General features: G+C 41.1%; 1 protein-coding gene across 4 annotated transcripts in view; it reads left to right on the forward strand.

Moving 5' to 3' along the window:
- Positions 1-535: 535 nt before the first annotated feature.
- Positions 536-19,992, forward strand: part of CHRNA1 (cholinergic receptor nicotinic alpha 1 subunit) — a 48,679-nt gene continuing 29,222 nt past the window's right edge. For 3 of the 4 annotated variants that reach the window (XM_061608428.1, XM_061608431.1, XM_061608429.1), the window contains exons 1-7: positions 536-696; positions 6,020-6,165; positions 7,055-7,099; positions 8,628-8,737; positions 9,740-9,935; positions 11,964-12,201; positions 13,956-14,179. In XM_061608428.1, coding sequence (XP_061464412.1) covers positions 654-696; positions 6,020-6,165; positions 7,055-7,099; positions 8,628-8,737; positions 9,740-9,935; positions 11,964-12,201; positions 13,956-14,179 — 1,002 coding nt within the window. In that variant the 5' untranslated portion in view covers positions 536-653. The remainder of the gene's footprint in view (positions 697-6,019; positions 6,166-7,054; positions 7,100-8,627; positions 8,738-9,739; positions 9,936-11,963; positions 12,202-13,955; positions 14,180-19,992) is intronic. The other variant, XM_061608432.1, reaches the window with a different exon arrangement.

Raw genomic sequence — 19,992 nt, forward strand, 5'->3', positions numbered from 1 at the left:
GCGACATATGAGCAAAAACTGCAGGCAGAAATGTTTCCTGCTTGCACAAAACCACCATTGGACACAACCCCCAGTCCCGAATGCACGTTTGTTGTGCAGTTTAAAAATAATGCTTAGCTCTTCTGCTTCCTGTCTCACATGAACCCATACAAAAGTGATTGTCTTCCAGGCCACAAGTACTCAGCATGCCTTCTGGAAACACCCTGAGGCTCTCATTCTAAGCAAGCTAATATAAAAGGAAGCCTTCTTAGAATTAATGTCACTTGGGCTGCAATTCAATACACTTACCTGAGAGTAAGTCCCATTGAACCCAATGGACCTTACTTCTGAGTAGACATGTATTGGATTGCAGCCTTAGTCACTCACTAGCAACTCTGTGGCTGGTTGCACCACTTTTTTTTTAACAATGGAATGTGTAATTTAGACAAAAAGAATTCTGACTGTAAGCCAGAAGGACTTTGGCATGGCAAAAATAGATTCTGTTCCTTTCCCAAACTCTTCTGCTGGCTTTCAGCTGCCATCTCCCTTAGCAGGTGCTGTGAAACAATAACTCTGTGGTCACATTTCCTAAACACCCTGCTTGGAAACAGCAACACTTTATTCAGTGTCAGACTCTGAGGAAGTCCCAGTGTTTATATACGAGAGGGCAAGAGATGGATGTTCGCTGTCTACCAATTCTTCTGCTTCTTGGACCAGGTAAATCATTTCAACCAGTGATGTAATTTTGGTTTGGCTTCTTGTTTTCATTTCAAATAAAAAGCATGTGTCATAGGTGGAGCATGTGTTTACAAATATATTATTCCAATAGCTTTATTCCAATAGCTTTATTAATGTTAGCTGAACACAATTTAAATATATTGAACATCTCCCCGCCTCCCCAAACTGCAACTGGAAAAGAATGAGATAGGAGCATAAATTTAACAACAAGCATAATAAAAAATTAATAATGCAATGCAAAATGTAGTATGACTTGGAGAATGCCCTTCTCTTATCTTCAATTTATTTCCCAGGGAAGAATAAAGTTGTGTGTTTTTTAAACTCTGTGGGGATTTGAAATAAATACATCTTAAAGTACACTATAGTATGGTGAATGTTTTCCCCTTTATTTGTATAGAAGTTTGATAAGGAAGCAGAACTGATTGACAGTTCCATGTGCTGTGGAAGGACTGTTAATAACTCCTATGAAACTGCTCATAATGTACCCTCTGAAATGTGAGATCTTTCCGGTCTGTACAAGAAATAGGAGATGGTTTGAGTTCTGAGTGATACACATACACATCCTTTAAGAGCAGCAATGACAGTCATAAATAGCACAAACAACTTATGAATGGCGAACCTCCTCCAGATTATTAGTTCATTCAAAAAAATTATCAGACATTAAAGTGCTGCTGAAGGGCTTATGGTAAAATGTGGTTGCCATCCTAGGCACACCCAAGTGGGAGAAATTCCTGCTGAATTTGGTGGAATTTACATTTGAGTAAGCAAGAATAGGATTGGGCTGCACAGCGGACCTTTAGTGTTGGGGCACCAACCCTTGGAATTCCCTCCCTTTAAAGATTAGATAGGCGCCGTCTCTGTTATCTTTTCAGTGCCTACTAAAGACCTTCCTCTTACAACAAGCCTTTTAAATAGAGATCTTATCCCAGATTGCATCTGTGTTGGAATTACTTTTCAATATATTTTTTAAGCTGTTTTTGTAAAAAGATGTTTTTAAGATGTTTTATTTTTAAAATGTTTGTAACATGTTTTGTTTTTTAGATGTTTTAAGACGTTTTTAGTGTATGTCCTTTGTTTGCCATCCTGGGCTCCTTCTGGGAGGAAGAGTGGGATAGAAGTTAATAATAATAATAATAAAAACAACAACAACAATTTATATTTTTATTATATTATTATTATCATCATTATCATCGTGATTCATTAGTGAGGCCTTGTGGGGCCATGATTTTCAATTTCAAAATCCACTACATCTCTTTTTTCTATTTCTCTTTTGGCCTGATTAGCTTTCTCAGTCTCCCAGAATTATAGGTATCATTTTAATCTAAACAGTGACTAGCTAGAGGGGTGCCAATTTTCTTATTCATTATATTGAAAAGATGTTCTCCTGTTCTTCTGTTTACCAGCCTGGATGTTTTTCCTACATAAAACATCAGGTTGTAGCAATGACAGCCACACGCATACAGGGTGATCTCTTATAAGCTGTGCAAATCTGTTATGAGAAAATGGGATGCAGATACACAAATCTTTTTATTCTGCATACCTGGAGGTAAGCTTCCAAAAGTAATAGATCTGACCTCTCTGTTGAAATCTCCATGCATATGAGCTATGATGGCCAGCATGTTGTGGGGTTTTAACTAACATCTAACATGGTATATAAGAAGAAATGACAATGAGGTGGTTCTGATGACTGAAGAAAAAAATAGAATGGCAGATTTGTGCAAACTCCAATGCACTGCACCTAGTGATAATCAGAGCCTGTTACATCATCTGGGCTGAACTGTGATGCTATTTTATAGTGTTTTGATTTATTTATATTGTAATTTCATTGTATATTTCTTTTGTATTAATATTTTCACAACTTTGGGGCCTTTGGACTAAAATGCAATCCATAAATAAACCACACTATACCGTGCCATACATACAGTTTCTTACATGGGTGTTGGACAATGTATACTACATTAATGGCACTACATATAGTGCATGATCTTAAACAGTACCACCTGTGTTGTCTTTTTTTTTTTTTTACAATAATTTTTATTCAAATTTTCATAAAACATAGAAAACAAAATCATAAAACATTCAAAGACAAAAAACAAAACAAAACAAAAATGATTAAACAAAAAAAAATAAAATGTTGACTTCCCATTTGTCACATATCAAATCAGTTATAGGTCTACAATATATAACAATCCTGTCTCTTAAATCATATTATAAAATCACTTTCCTCCAGTAGTTATCTTAATTAATCATCAAATCTCATAAACATTACTTTATTCTTTCCACAAAAAGTCAAAGAGAGGTTTCAATTCTTTAAGAAATATATCTATCAATTTTTCTCCAAATAAACATGTCAATTAATCCATCTCGTTAATAATTATAATAATCTTATTGTCATAACCATAGTCCAAATAAACATTTCGATTAATCCATCTCATCAGAATCTGTTAGGTCCAATAATTTCAATAGCCATTATTCCATTATCCCTATTAGTTCCATCTTCCATCTTCAATAGTCCTGTTAAGTCCAGTAATTTCAGTGTCCAATCTTCCATTATCAGTATTCCATAATAATCTTGCTGTTGTAGCCATAGTCATATAATAAGAGTCTGATGGGAATTTCCTCTATCCCAAATATTTTTTTGCCATCCATTCTGAATAAGTTGCTGAAATACTGTTGTAAAGTCATATCTCTGTTCTTCTTTTTTACAAAATGCACTGGCTCATCTCTTAAGAGTTTTTCCATTGTCACATGGCTGCAGTTAATTCCATAGATTTTCTCTATATCAAGCTCCATCACATCATTCCAGTCCAGAAGATTATCCAAGCCATTGATAACTTTATCTCTAATATCTTCATTAATTTCTTCAGAGATAACGTTAAATTCCAAACAGTAGATTTTATTTCTAAAATCCATAAACTCCAGATCTTTTTCCAATTCCACATTTGTTCCAATCTCCAGGGCTTGTATCTTCCCTTTATTTTTTCTTTTCTCATCTCTGATCTCATTCTCCTCTCTCACAGGATCCCCTATTTCTTTAAACTCCTGCGTCATTTTGCTCAGTTCAATTTTCAGCTCCTTACTACCCTGTCGCAGGGTTTGTTTCGTTATCTCAATCTCATCCATTATTTTCTGAAACATAGTTACTTCCAGATTCTCAGCCACTTTCTTGATTGCCATTTTTAAAACCACGAAAACAAAGCAAAACAAAAATAAAGAAAAACCACTTCTTATTTCAGCAACAATTGGGTTAATATTCCAGGCTTGATGACATCACAGTATAAACAGAGCAACCTGCCTTATCTCTCTATGTTCAAGAATGCAAAACAAATTTAGTTCCCAGCATCAAAACAGTTAGTGGCGTCATGAAGAAGCAGATTCGTCAAAATAAAATAGACCAAAAAGAGAATAGTCCCAGACAATATAATATTCCTTGGAATAGAAATCAGGAATAGAAATCCCTCTTCTGTGTATATCTTTAGAATGCACTTCCAGGACAGCTTTTTGCGACAGAAACAGAGATAAGCTGTTAATTTCGTGGATAACAGAGAAGCGTTATAGCTCACCCAGAAGCTGTCCAAAGCCGATCAATCTGACAAATCTCCTTTTGCTGCAACAATTTAAACCAAGTAAAAAAAATAATAGAAAGAAGGGTGCTTGCCTGTTAGTCCGTTCTCTCTTTAAAGAAAAGATAAACGTATCGCTTAAGCAGATAGAGCTTGTTCGAAAGTCCGTCCGGCATTGTTGGCTGGACCTTATCTCATAAATTAATGAAATCCAGTCCTCCCAACAAAAACAGGCTTTTGAGGTTGATCTCTACGTTTCTCCCTGCCCGGGAGAAATTTCATCAGTCAAAAAAAAAAATGTTCTGACTGATTTATATCTGAATAAGCTTCTTTTGAGGCGGGAGCCCGTCCCAAAAGCAGGCACAAGCGAAGTCACCCTTCCCCACCACCTGTGTTGTCTTGATGAGCCCTGAAACTTGTCATTTTACATGGATATTTGCAATAGGCACAGTGGCCACATGGATGATGACCTGTTGGACTGGTAGCTCCAGTTAAAACCTGTTGATTAATAAAATCAGTTTCCCTAAACTTGCTGTTATTTGGATATCTTTCATATTTCTAGTTCGTCTTAATGTTATGGGCATTAATAAAAAGCATTACTTTTTTGCATATTTGAGATTGACTCTCCTTTTTTATTTTTCATTGGATGCTTCCTGTTTTTAGTAAGTATGGGAAGATCTCTCTGCCTAAGATCCTGAAGTGGGACCAGCTCTACCATTAGGCAGAGTGAGGCAGCTGCCTCAAGCATCTGGTTTTGGGTGTTATGGAATGGCTTCAATTTAGTCATTATGATTGTTTTTTTTACTGCCAGGGTGGATGAGAGGTGGGTTACTGCCTCAAGTATCAAAATAACTTGACCAGCCTTTAGGTACTATCAAGGTGCATACTGGACTGGGTGGGGGTGGGGACATAATCAGTGGAGGCTGGTCTATTAGGGCAAATAGGGCACTGCCCCACCAACCTCAGCCAGCCCTCACCTGCCTGCCTTTCAGCTTACAGCCAGTCCAGGAATGGCCCTAGCTGTCAGCTTCCCACTCCCGTAGTGTCAGTTTTGCCCTTGTAGAACTCAGCAGGGAGGAGGACGGGGACAAAACCAGAGCTAGTTGACTCTGCCATGTCATTGGCCCTGGCTCCACTTACTGTGGGTCTTCCTGCTCTCTGCCGCACCAATCCCAATGGGTGCCAGCCACCACTGGACATAATATACAAATATACATATTGAGCATAAGTGGAGGCAGACAACTTTAAACACTCCAACAATGGACATCCATTACTCCAACATCAGATCATCACATCTCCAGAGAGTGGCATCCCTGTGTCCCTAGATACTGTTAATTTACAACTCAGCTTACCCCCCTTTCTGCTGTATTCTCAGTCTTTTTATCACATAAGTAACTCAAAATGCAGTTTTCTTTTATTCCCTTTTCCGCAAGCAGAACTAAATTACATTCTCCTTAGCTCAGATGGGGGGGGGGAGGAAGTATGCCCCCATGCAGAACAGCCCAGAACTTTCCACTTTTTTCTCTAGCTATTCAGAACACATTCATAGGCCATTTAGGCAGCAATTTCCCTAACAAAAAGATTTAGCCAGACTTACAGATTAGCCCAACTTTAAGCAAAGCTTCTGGCCTCATCAATCCTTTTCTATCCAGACTCCACACTCCTTTGCAGCAATAGGATGAGAAGGTAATAAATCTTGTAACACTGAATGACAATTCTTTCTTTAAATTGTCCTGCAGCTGTTTTGGTCCTGAGTTCTGATCATGAAACTCGTCTGGTTAAGAATTTATTTAAGAATTATAACAAATGTATTCGTCCAGTAAGCAATCACCGTGACGCTGTTAATGTTACTGTTGGACTACAGCTTATCCAGTTGATCAATGTGGTACAGTAAAAATTTTAATTATCCCATTATCATCATCATTAGTAATAGTAACAGTAATAGCAGTAAACTTCAGGAGTGTTATTTTAGTGCTGTAATGTTTAATTGATTAATCAATTAAATTAATTGATTAAAATCTATTCAGTCAACTAAAATGGAACCATACAAAACTGGTCAGCAGATTTTTAAATATATATATTTAAATACACATGCTCGCACATATATGTAGGGTTGAATCCATACTAAATTAATGGAACCTGATTCCCATTGAGATCTATGGGGCTTAAATCATAACTAGCTTGTTCCACTGATTTCAATAAGAACTAAGTTCAAATAACTTTGGGTTGTATCCAACGAAGTTGTCCTGTTAGCACAAGGGCTTTGATTTGTGCAACACAACTTTCCTTTTCTCTCCTCTCCTTGTGTGCCTTCCATGCCTCCCTAATCTGCTCTAGAGACCCAGAACAGTTTTGGAGGTACACAAGGGGATGAGAAGGGGGGCCATTTCATTACACAAGCTGACATTCTTGCACAAATGGAACAGCTTTGTTGGCTACAACTCTTAGTTTGAATCCAACCCACTATTATCAATCCAAGTAACTAGAAAAAGTGCAGATGGCAAGAAGCAGGACTTCCCTCTTTCTTCACCTATAAGGAATGCCTTTTCTAAAATGAGCAGCACTGAGTTCATATAAACTGCCATGTGGAAGTGCCCCTTACAAAACACGGTGCACAATGGTGCATCACAAAATAAGACAAGCAATTACAATCTACATTTCAACAGTAGGAAGACAACAAAGGCAGGAATAGGAAGGGGTATTTATATAATCTCAACCACACATTTTGCTGAATAAGCTCTCTTCCTTTAATCTTTGTGTTCTGCTCTCTTAAGGATGAAGTGAATCAAATTGTAACGACCAACGTGCGCCTGAAACAGGTAATTCTTTGCCACCCTTTACATTAATCCATCTACTATATATTTTGGAAAGTTGTTTGTTCGTTGAGCATTGGAACACCTCTTAAGATATCAAAAGCAAATATTGCACAGTGGCTCCTGAGATCAAGGAGCCGGTTTTCGTCTATGTTTAGATACAATTGGACACCATTTTGAATCAAGATGAAGCATTTGACTGGGTTCAAAAGAACCAGGAAAATTGTTCCACACATCAGCAGTGCTTTTAAGCTTGTGCTTCTCAGACAGCAACCCTTTGCCCTGTGCTGCTTAGAAAACTCCTTTTGGAACTACACAACATTCAGAAATAGTTTCTGCTGTGGCATACGGGTCTGCTATTCAAAACCCCACTGGGCATGCTTGAAGTAGCTTTTCAGACTTTATATTTTTGTCTCTGTATTATTAACTTTGTACCATTATGAAACTCAACATTGAATACATTAGTTCTTTCCCAAGCAGTCTCCTATCCAGGCACTGGACCAGTCCCAGACCTGCTTAACTTCAGTAAAGGTGCTACATCCTTGGCACTCAAACCATGTCCTAGGATTTCTTAAAAATATCCCAAACCCTTCGGTTGAGTTTCATGCCATAACATTGCTGACATGGAAATAAAGTATTGTTTCTTGATATGGTGTCATTAGTTTATTCTTTATGAAACTTCCACATTGATACGTTAAGGAAGATATGATTAGGTCAATATATGAAGACAATACTCACTGTAATGTAAATATACTCAGTTTCACATACGTTAATGCAAATGTACTCAATTTATAAATATCATGTACTCCTTTTATACTGTGTGTGCCTACAATAAAGAGTTGCTGACGATGGGTACTCATTCTGAGAATGGAAATGGCCATCAGGGCCAGCGCCAGGCGTGACTGGGCCCTGGGCCCCAGCCTGCCCCGGCCTGCAGCACCGTTTACTCCGACACCCTTTCCTGATGCAGGCAGCATGGGGCTTATATAGGCCCACCTGCCCCACCTACCTGTGGCATCAGCGTGGGTCTGCCTGCATACTATGCATGCACACCTGCCATCACCCAAGATGGCGGCAAGGGTGTCAATCCCTTAGGATGATGGCAGGCATCTTGGGTGATGACAGACATCTGCACACTTATGAGCTAATGCAACTGATAGGTCAGGCAGGCAGGCTTATTTAAGCCTGCACCGCCTGTTATCAGGAGGGTGCCTGGGAGCCCCCACTCTGCAATCCACGGCAGTGTCAGGTTGCAACACCCAGTGCTGCTGTGAATTGCAGAGTGGGCTCCACCCTCCCACCCTAAGGAGGGGCCTGCAAAGGGGCCCCCGGCCAGGGCCCAATCTGGCCACACGCTGGCACAGGGCCTAATGGCTATATTAATTAGTTTCTATTAATCCAGTTACCTTTAGCATAAGGCAAAATAAGTTCACAGAAATGTTCTCTTGCTATAAAGTAATTGTTCTGTTTTAGGCTTCCATTCAACAATGTGGGCAGGAGTTTGTTTTTTAACGCTCTTAAATTCCTTTTCCAGCAATGGAATGATGTCAATTTGAAATGGAACCCAGAAGAATATGGTAATGTGAAGCAAATTCGTGTCCAATCAAGCAATCTCTGGCGTCCAGACTTTGTTTTGTACAACAAGTAAGAAAGGTTGTTACATGTTAATTGAGTAGTACAGTCACATAACAAGGTCACAGATGAGTCCAAGTGCTGGATGAATGAGGGAAAATAAGCTAAGATTGAATCCTGGCAAGATAGAGGCACTGTGGGTGAGTGGTTCCCATGTCTGCCCTGGGTGTGGTTGTACTCCCCCTGAAGGAGCAGGTATTTAGTCTGGGGGTGCTTCTGGATCCACCTGTGCACTGGAGGCCCAGGTAGCTTCAGTGGCTAGAAGCACTTTTTACCAGCTGCTCCGGTACAGCAGCTACAACCATTCCTGGACCAGGAGAGCTTCAGGCATAGATGACTTCAAGACTGGATTACTGCAATGCCTTCTATGTGGGGCTTCTTTTGTGCTTGACCCTCACAGAGCTACAGTTCTCAGAGTTCCCTGGGAAGAAGGATTGACTGTTAAACCACTCCGAGAATTGTGACTTGGTGAGGGTAATAGGGGTCTCCTAACAACTCTCAGCACCCTTAACAAACTAAAGTTTCCAGGATTCATAGGGGGAAGCCACGACTGTTAAGTGGTACAATAGAGCTTTAAATGTAATATGAAGATGTGCCCTAACTCTAAAAGTTCCTATAATTTTTTTTTCAAATTGCAACTGTTTTGTAGTATTTATATTAGCATAATAAATCATTTTTAAAAGAAAGTGACCAAGAAACATGGAAACAAGGTAGTACTTTCAGGTAGCCTGAGGTGGCAGTCCTATACTCCCTTGAAAGCCAGCCCTACTGAACTCCCTGGGGTTCAGAGTAGACGCCTATAGAGCTGTGCTGTCAGCTCCTCTCTGCCTTCCCCATTGTCTTGGTATCGCCTACCGCTCCTGCATCCTCACTGTATACCTCTTAGACATTGCAGGATTGAGCAGTGCATAAACCATGGGGGTGGGGAGGAAGTATAAATACATAATTTTGCTGCATTTGCCAGTGAAAATGGGTCGGATCCATAGTACTGGTGTTCATCTCGTTCCCTTACAGCGCAGATGGAGATTTTGCTATTGTCAAAGATACCAAAGTACTCTTAGACTATACAGGTCACATCACATGGACGCCTCCAGCCATCTTTAAAAGCTACTGTGAAATTATAGTCACCCACTTTCCATTTGATGAGCAGAACTGCAGTATGAAGTTGGGCACGTGGACCTATGATGGCTCAGTGGTTGCCATCTACCCGGTAGGTGACATCTGGGCATAGGAGACAGAGGCCAGGATCTAAAGGCCCCTTGCTGAGGATGGGGTCCTTGTGTTGGAAAAGGATGGGTTTGCGTCCCTACTGCAGAGGCCAGAGCTCTGTTTGAAGGGCTGCCTGATCCAAGTCCAGTTTAAAGGCAAAGAACATGAAGAAGGGAGATATGGGTGGGCCACAAAGTCACCTATCAGCACTGAGTGACTGAGCAGGCGCATAGGTCACCTGGTCACAATCTTCCCCACTATGGTTAGGTGGATTGCATTTCTATTTTAATTACAGTAATTGTTTCTAAATTTGCATCTATCCTTATAGGAAGCTGCTTTATACTGAGCCAGACCATCTAGTTGGTCCATCCAGCTCAATATTGTCTACACTGAGTGGCAGCGGCTCTCCTGGATTTCAGGCAGGGAATCTTTCCCAGTCCCACCTGGAGATGCCAGGGATTGAACCTGGGACCTTTTGCATGCAAAGCAGATGCTCTAGCACTGAGCTACAGCCATTACCCATGACGGCCTTTTTCCATAAATGAGCATATGCACATTATAGGCAAATCTGTGCCCAATTTTGTCTTCTTTTTTTGGTGATGTGTAAGTAGCCATCCTATGCAGGAACCATTTTCATGGGGTTTGGATCAGCAGACCACCATGGCATATCACAACAGGGCTTTTGAAGTTTTCCTCAGTTTAAAAGCAGTTCTTTTTCTATTGAGGGATGGAGGCCGCCCTGCAAGAAATCCCGAGGCCCTGTTGGGCTCATGGAATGAGATGCACAGACCCTTGGAACCCTTCTGGGATGCCTGAAGTGGCTTTTAATCAACGTTTCTAATTTTGAAAAGTTCTAACTTTTTAGATTTTGATTTAATTTTTTCGTTGCAGGAAGAGGGGAAATAATCCCCCCCTTCCCATAATACAGACTGCACCAGCAAATGTCATATTTGCATGATGTTATCATATTGTTTGAAGTGGGGAGATATTTAGGTAGGGAAACAATTGTGGAGCAAATAGATATTTAACCTGCATGGTTGTTTATTTTTAAGCTGCTGTTTTAATCAGTGCACATAGGGGAAAAAGTAAGTATTGTTCTAGGTTTCCTATCTAATTTCCTTCATCAGGGCTATTGTGTGGGTTGCCCAGAGGAAATACCTGGGCAGCACCTCAGACATGACAAAAGAGTGTTAATAGCCTAGAGGGTGTAAACACTTGATGAAGCCACAGGCCATACCTATGAAACTTATGAAACCTATGATACTTATGAAATACTGCATTTTTATGCATCCCCCCCCCAAAAAACCCCAGCTTTGATCTAGCTGTGTTTTAAACCAGTAATGTGTACACAGCCTGTGTGTGAAGAAACCCACTTGTTTTAAACACAGAATGCAGAGTTTGGGATCTGAAAACATTTTGGGATTTTAAAAAAAAACTATTACATTTATGTCTGGCCTTTTCTTCCAAGAGCTCAAGGTGGTGTACCTGATTCTCTCCTCCCCATTTTGTCCTCACAGTAACCGTGTGAGGTGGGTTAGGCTGAGAGACAGTGACTGGCCCAAGGTCACCCAGTGAGCATCATGTGGCTGAGTTTGAACCCTAGTCTCCCGGGTGATAGTCCAGCATCCTAACCATGACACCACACTGGCTCTTTCTTGCTGTCTTTCTGGAGCACTGATGTGGGAGCAGTGGATTTCGACTCACTTAAGTTCAACCTATATATCTGTAAATGAATGCACGTATTACAAAAACACCATAAGCCTCCCATTACCTCTTTCCAGAGGAAACCAAACTGGGATAAGCCCTGAGCCCTTGGAACTTCTCTCTGTTCATAAAAATGGGCTGAGCATTATTATTATTATTATTATTATTATTATTATTATTATTACTACTACTACTACTACAACAACAACAACAACAACAACAACAACAAAATAAGGTATTGGTTTACAGTGTTTACCTGGAACTTAATTTTGCATGAATATAAGGGAGCATCAAGCCTTGTTACTGGTGTTCATTCCCCTTTCAGGAAAGTGACTATCCAGATATGAATAACTTCATGGAGGGTGGAGAGTGGGTGATGAAAGAGTGCCGGGGCTGGAAGCACTGCGTTGACTATGACTGCTGCCCCAACACTCCCTACTTGGACATTACCTATCACTTTGTGATGCAGCGTTTGCCTCTCTACTTCATTGTCAACGTCATTATTCCTTGCCTCCTCTTCTCCTTCCTAACTGGACTGGTGTTTTATCTGCCCACAGATTCAGGTATGTGACTGCAACTGGCAGCCAGGAGGAACAGTCTGCCCCCTCCTGGCCATCCTTGCCTATTCATCTATTTTAATAATAACCTCTGAAGTTATGTGATAGGAATTTAAAGCTACACGGATATGTTTTGTGTGTGGTGTTGTGATATATGTGTGAGAATTTAATTTTTAAAGAAAGAAAAAGTAAAATTCCCAGTCTTAATGGTGATGGGGGAAATGGTTCCTCTGCTATTCCATTGAAAAGGGCACTTAGGGTTTGGCATCATATAAAACATAATAAAATCAGTTTAATTTTTTAAAAAAGATTTGTTTACACAGTGGAGGATTATTGACTTCCTTTGTGTGCTTGCTGTAAGCATCTATCTGTCCACCACTGGAAATTGGATGATGGCCTAGATGGACCATTGGTTTGATCCAACAGGGTGCTATCACAGTCGTAACTTTTGGCTAAGAGCTGTGAGTCAGAAAGTCCCCAGTTTAAATATCCTATTCCAGCCACAAATTCTAGCAGTTCAGTAATCTAGGACTGGAGTGATGTAGCTGGACTCCAACTGCCATCATCCCTCACCATTGGCCATTCTGGCTGGGGCTGATGGGAGTTGGTGTGCAAAAACATCTGGAGGGCTACAGGCCCAGCACCTGAAGTAGTCCTCACACTTGACTCTGCTCCAATGCGTTCACTGGAAATGGTCATCTGCCTTACTTGATTGTTATGCAACATCACTGAAATAGCGTACGTGAAACATTTTGTACATTCTAGAGCATGGTATGCATGCCTACTACTACTACTACTACCACCACCACTACTACTACTACTACTACTACCACCACCACTACTACTACTACTACTACCACCACTAGTACTACTACTACTACTACCACCACCACCACTACTACTACTACTATTATTATTAAATTTATTTATACCCTGCCTTTTGGCCAAAGGCCCTCAAGGAAGCTTACAAAGATAAATAAACAAAAGTATAAAAATACATCAATAAAAGCAATACAATTTACAAAAATTAAACTAAATAACAAATAACATTATGAAGAAAAACAAATGTCCAAGAAAATTTTTGAACAAGTGAATTTAAAATGGATCACTCTCTGTCTTTGCCATCACACAATATTCCATGCTTAGAGTCTCTCTCAGACACAGTTTACTCTGTTCCAGTCCCAGCAGACTGTTGGGATTGGACCCCACTTTTGAGACTTCCATTTCTAAGCCGAACTCAAATATATATTAATTATACAAATTATAATACCACCATAATATCTATGAAACCTGCCCCAAAACTTTTGGAATAAAAATATTTTTAATTACCTTCCTAAAAATTAAAAGTGATGGAGTCTGGTGGGACTACTCTTAGATGGGAGCTTTACTGTTGTGGTGCTGCCACAAGAAAGTCCTGTCTAATGGCAGCCATTAACTGGGGGCCAGATTCCTCCCCTATCCTGATCCCAGTAAACACTAATTTCAGAAGAAGACTTTTCCCTTTCAGAAGGTGTCATTCTTGTCTTCTTCACACCAGCTGTGGTCCCAATAATTATCAGCCCCCTCCCCCAGCTGATACTATGTGCATTTTTTAAAAAAAATTGCACAGTAAATCCAAAGACTATGATTTAATATCATACCTAGTTTGTCCCTTAACTTGATTTCCTGTTGGAGAAAGGTGATGTTAGAGGTCATTAAGTAAGCCCCTGTCTGTTCCTTATCCTGGCTAATTCGCATCCATTCTTTGTTCTCTATCATAGGTGAGAAGATGACCCTGAGCATTTCTGTGCTGCTCTCTTTGACTGTGTTCCTTCTAGTCATTGTGGAACTTATTCCCTCAACCTCCAGCGCAGTGCCCTTGATTGGCAAATACATGTTGTTCACCATGGTGTTTGTCATAACCTCAATCATAATCACCGTCATTGTGATCAACACCCACCACCGCTCCCCAAGTACCCACACTATGCCGCAGTGGGTGAGAAAGGTGAGCTGGAATGAGAATCACAAATCTTTACCCTTGAACCGTTATAAAACCCGAAACGAGACATAGTGTTAAGAAAAAAGCATGTGCCGTGTTGGCTGTCTTGAACCTGATGGCATTTATAGCAAAGAGGGAGGACATGAGGCCCTCCAGGTGTTGGACTCCAACTCCCAGAGTCCCAGCAGCCAGCATGGCCGGTGTATGATGGCAGTTGTAGTCCAGCAACATCTGGAGGGCTGCAGGTTCCCCACCCCTACTTTATAGGATGTTCCAGAGGTTCTGAAGATGGACAAAGTGTTGCACTTAGATCTGGGTTCAAAAGGCTGGCTCACTCATGGTCATGTTTTGCATCTCCAAGATACCACACAAATGCACGCATCCCTTTTACCATTCAGTTCTGTATTTCTATTTTCAGTTTTGATCACAAGGAGAAAAAAAGATAGAACAGATAGATTTTTTAAAACTTGTATTCCTACTTTCCTGCACTGAGCAGGGGGTTGGACTCAATGGCCTTATAGCCCCCTTCCAACTCTACTATTCTATGATTCTATGAATAGCTGATCAGCTCTACCATGAAGCAAAGGAAGGAGGGAACTGAAACAAACAACACATCCTTTCTCTCTCTTTCTACCAACAGATCTCTTCAGGATAGAGCAACAGATGCCCTATCAGTAGCTTACTGGATGTCAATGAAATTATGCATGATATGGGGAAGATAAGAGAGAAAACATCCCCCTATACTAGAATTTGTGGGGGGTGTCACCCAGTGAAAATGATGGGGAGAAAATTCTAAAGAGACAACAGAAAGTACTTCTTCAAAAAACCCATCATCAGCTAGTGGAATTTGCTGCCACAATATGTGGGAACTGACCACTGGCTTAGATGGCTTTAGAGGTGGATTGGATATATTTTATTAATCATAAAGGTAATTCACTAATAGGCAAAAAACCTTGCGGTTTAAGAACGTACCTATAGCCCACAGATATTTCTATCCAACTTTAAAAAGCAGGGAAATTGGGCAGCTATAGTGAATGCACCAGGGGAGCAGGACACCTGACCTCCTCTCTGAGATATTGGGCTGCCCTACAAATTGGTCAAAATGCAAACACCATTTCGGTTAGTCTTTCACAGTCCAACCTACTTCCTGTGTAGCTTGGAAGAATTTGGTAACATATGCCTCTGAGCATATGGTGAGTGGTGGTAACACCTGCCATCTCCAAAGATGGAGAATTATATTTTTGTATGTTTGTTGGTGTTCTTCTTACTTTGCTTCTTTCCTGTGTTACTAATGTTTCTACAGAGAGTCTAAACCAGAAAATTTTATTTCCCTCATTATTCATCCTAGAAATCTGGTTAAATTTATTTTCATTAATTTCAAAGTCTTTTTATTGGTCAATGTCATATGATGGTGAAGATAACCTTTTGTGTGTCAAATTGGAGGTTATGTTCTATTTCTGTTTTGGGTGCATTAACAGTTGAATCTGAAACTGCAGTTTGATGTAAAATCAGACTGATTACAATATGTTGCTACTTCAGCAATGACTCTAGCTGTTGGAAAAAAGAGGATGCATGTTTTCAGCCTGCTATGTTTAAACCACTTCATTTAAGGCAAGGTGTTCATGATCAATTAAAAACATGGAGCACACCTAGAATTTTGCTAGAATATATTTCACCTCCCACTGTTTTATCTTGTGCAAATTGAGACTCTCCTGAGGTCCACTGGAGACTATTCTGCAGAGGTCAGTGCCATTATTCCACAATTATGTCGGAGTTTTTGTAGTGTAAATTTTGCAAAGTGTTGCTGTACTTCACATATTCATAGAAACAAAAGCAAAAGAAAATGATTTCCTATAGAAAACTTCACTAAAATTGCCAAGTAAATCAGACATATTTAAAGTGACTATACGAACTATATTAACTATCTTATTAATGTTGCTTCCTCCCTGCTAAAACAAGATCAGCACGGCACATCTCTTCTTTGTATTATTTGGGCTGATTGCAGGTGTTGCCACCACTCACTATATGCTCAGAGGCACATGTTACCAAATTCTTCCAAACTACACAGGAAGTGGATTGGACTGTGAAAGACCAACCCAAATGGTGTTTGCATTTTGACCAATTTGTAGGGCAGCCCAATATCTCAGAGAGGAGGTCAGGTGTCCTGCTCCCCTGGTGCATTCACTATAGCTGCCCAATTTCCCTGCTTTTTAAAGTTTATAGAAATATCTGTGGGCTATAGCTATGTTCTTAAACCGCAAGGTTTTTTGCCTATTAGTGAATTTCCCTGCTTTTTAATCCAGGAGGTAAGAAATGTGATCCTGTGCAAGTTTGCTGAGAATGGATTGATCATTTGCATGCTTACTGGGTTCAGTGGGATTTACTCCCCTGCAATCATGCTTAGGATAGGTGAAACTGACCACAGGGGATGGGGAAGGGAGGAGAAGGAGGGAGGGGTGGAAAGGCAGAGAGGAGGCCTGGGATGGGAGCAGGCAGGAGGGGGAGGGGAGAAGGACAGATGTGATCATTTGCATGTTTATTGAGTTCAGTGGATTTACTTCCGTGCAATCATGCTTAGGATAGGTAAAGCTGACCATGGGTGAGGGGGAGGAGGGGGAAGGAGCATATTGGAGGGGGGCAAAGGAAGGGGGAGGGGAGGGCAGGTTTGATCATCTGCACGCTTATAGAGTTCAATGGTATTTACTTCCATGCAATCATGCTTAAGAGAGGTAAAACTGACCACGGGGAGGAGGAAGGGGAGGGGGAGGAGGGGGAAGGGGAGGAGGGGGAAGGAGGGGATTGGAAGGGGAGGGAGAGGGAGAGGGGGAGGGAGGGGCAAAGGAAGGGGGACGGAAGGCGCAAGAGGGAGGGGATAGGAGGGAGGAGAACGGAGGATGGGTTTGGTCATTTGCATACTTTTTGAGTTCAATGGGGTTTATTTCTGTGCAATCATGTTCGAAAATGGAAATGGACTGCCTTCAAGTCAACCAGACTTATGGCAACCCTTTCAATAGGGTTTTCATGGTAAATGGTATTCAGATGTGGTTTTACCATTGCCTTCCTCTGAGGCTAAGAGGCACTGACTGGCCCAAGGTCACCCAGTGAGCTTCATGGCTGTGTGGGGATTCGAGCCCTGGTCTCCCAGGTTGTAGTCCAACACTGACCTGGGGGAGGGGCAGGAACGGGGGAGGGGAGGAGATTGGGTGGGTGGGCACTGTGCAGAAGGGAAGCCCCTTTCCTTTCCAAAAGGAAAACATTGTGAACAGTATCATTGCTTTTCAACGTTTCCCTCATCTTTTTATTCTACAGAAGGCACATGTAGCCTCCCACTAGGGTTGCCAGGTTCATGGCCTGAGACTGATTCTGTATCTTTAGTAGAAGAGAAAGTCAGCCAAGTACAGGTGTTCTCGCAACACTGTAATGGGAAAAACCACAAGGTGGAATTCTCCCTTCCCCCTGCACAACTTTTAAAGATACAGAAGACCTCTTGGAGGCCAGGCCTGGCAACCAAGAGGTCTTTTGTATCTTTAAAAGTTGTGCAGGGGGAAGGGAGAATTCCACCTTGTGGTTTTTCCCATTACAATGTTGCGAGAACACCTGCACTTGGCTGACTTTCTCTTCTCCTAAAGATACAGGATCAATCTCAGGCCAGGAACCTGGCAACCCTACCTCCCACCCAAATTTAAAACAAAGCTGTCCCTGGCCACATCCACACCAGTCCTCCATTACACTTTGGACAATCTTTATTTATTTATTTATTTATTTATTTATATACAGCCCCATAGCCGAAGCTCTCTGGGCAGTTTACAATAACTAAAAGCATTAAAAACAAATATACAAATTTAAAAACACATCTTTTAAAAACAATTTAAAACACAATTTAAAACAATTTAAAACAATTTATCATGGCTTCTCTCAAAGCCATAGCTCAAAGCCAATCATGGCTTCTCTCAAAGAATCCTGGGAAGTATAGTTAGTGAAGGGTGCTGAGAGTTGCTAGGAGATGCCCTGTTCCTCTCATAGACCTTCAATCAGAGTGGCTGTCTGTTAAACCATTCTCTCAGTGGAATACGAGTCTCAGCACCCCTCACAAACTACACTTCCCAGGATTCTTTGAGGGAAGCCATGACTGTCTCACGTGAAATCAAGTCTGGTGTGTGTGTGGCCCTCTTATTAGCCAAGCCCAGCAGCTGTGAGGCTTTTAGAACACTGACAGTTGGTTCTTACTGAGCATGCCCCGCGTTATCATTGGCTTCTAGCCAAAATTTCTTAAATTAATTAAAGATCAGCCAGGCATTGTTTTAACTTTTAAACTGCAGAAGATGAAGGTCAGAGTATGGGGCAAGGTCAGTATTAGGATTACAGGTCCTCTGTGAATATGGCTGATTTTTAATGAATGTCAACAGATTATGAGAACTCTCAGAGAAAAAAGTCCAAAAGGGCTCTGGGGTTTTGAACTCTCTATTCTCTCTGATTGTTTTGTGTATCGCCATGAAAATTGACAGGGTTGTTAAGCAAGCGTTTCTGAGTTCAGGACTGTAAGTTTGGTAAGGTTTTATTTTGAAATGAGCTTATGGGAAGCATCAGAATGGCATGGGGGGTATTTTCAATTTAACATTGCCGAATGTGAAAAATCCACGCTGGCTAGAGTATACAGCCACTCTCGTGGCTGTATAAACAGAGCCTCTGCAAACCAGGTGCTGGAGAACAACAGAAGAAGGCTATTGATTGACACGCTGCTTGTGGGCTTCCTAGAGGCATCTGGTGAGCCACTGCTGGCAACAGGATGTTGGGTAGACAGGGGTCATCATGTTTTTTGCCATGGGCACATTTGCAAACCGGGGAAACTGTCATGAGCACACCATGCATAAGCCACAACTAAGCACAACACCACAGGGTAGGGGATCCTGTGGGTGCCAGGAAAAGTCTGTGTAGGCACATATGCACCCTCAGATGCCACACTGGAAACTCCTGGGCTAGATGGATCTTTGGTCTGAAGCCAGCAGGGTTGTTCTTTATGTTCTTATGAAATATCTCTAAAAGACTTGAAACTACAGCTATTTTCTTTGCAATTTCCCTCTCTGAAAAGAAGAAAAGGAGGGAGAGTTATTTCATGCAAGCTCAGCGGTAGCTTAATTTACAGCCAGCATATAATCTTACATGCCTCAGAAGATGTAATTATTCAGCCTTTTCTGCAGAACCACACTGTCCTTAATGGGAAGTCCTGATTCTGTCCATTATTTGGATGAACAGAAATATTGTAGAGATTCTGGAACATGGATTTTGCTTGTTTTTACTGTCCTTACAAGGCTCATGAGACAGAATTTTCATCGCATGTTCCTTACCAAAGGGACCTGAAGGGAGTGCTTCCACACATTCATTTGTGACCCCAGTCCCCACCACTGAGTCTGCACTGACATACACCCCAGACTAGGCACACTGCCTGCAGAGCCAGCCTTTTTAAAGGTGGCAAAGTATCTTGTAAATGAAATGTTTACAGCATTGTATTTCATTTTCTCAGCAGTTTAGAAAACTCTTTCCACAATAAAGCTATTCCTGTACATTGGTCTTGTTCTAGGCCAACATCCTGTGAAACCCTGGGGCTTCTTAGAAGCTTATCAGGTGATCCTCAGTGAAAGTATCAGTAGTGGCAGACATGTTTCCCTGAAAGACAGCTTGCCCACTTTTGTGTAGATCAAGTAGGTCATTCAGACACAACTGTACTTTATTAGTAGATAACATATATGAACTAATAGCCATTGCATGTGAGCTACTACAATATTCAAACTACGGAAGCATAAGAGGCCCAGAAATAACCA

Source organism: Rhineura floridana, chromosome 2 (genome assembly GCF_030035675.1).
Source record: "Rhineura floridana isolate rRhiFlo1 chromosome 2, rRhiFlo1.hap2, whole genome shotgun sequence".
In the NCBI taxonomy this organism is placed as follows: domain Eukaryota; kingdom Metazoa; phylum Chordata; class Lepidosauria; order Squamata; family Rhineuridae; genus Rhineura; species Rhineura floridana.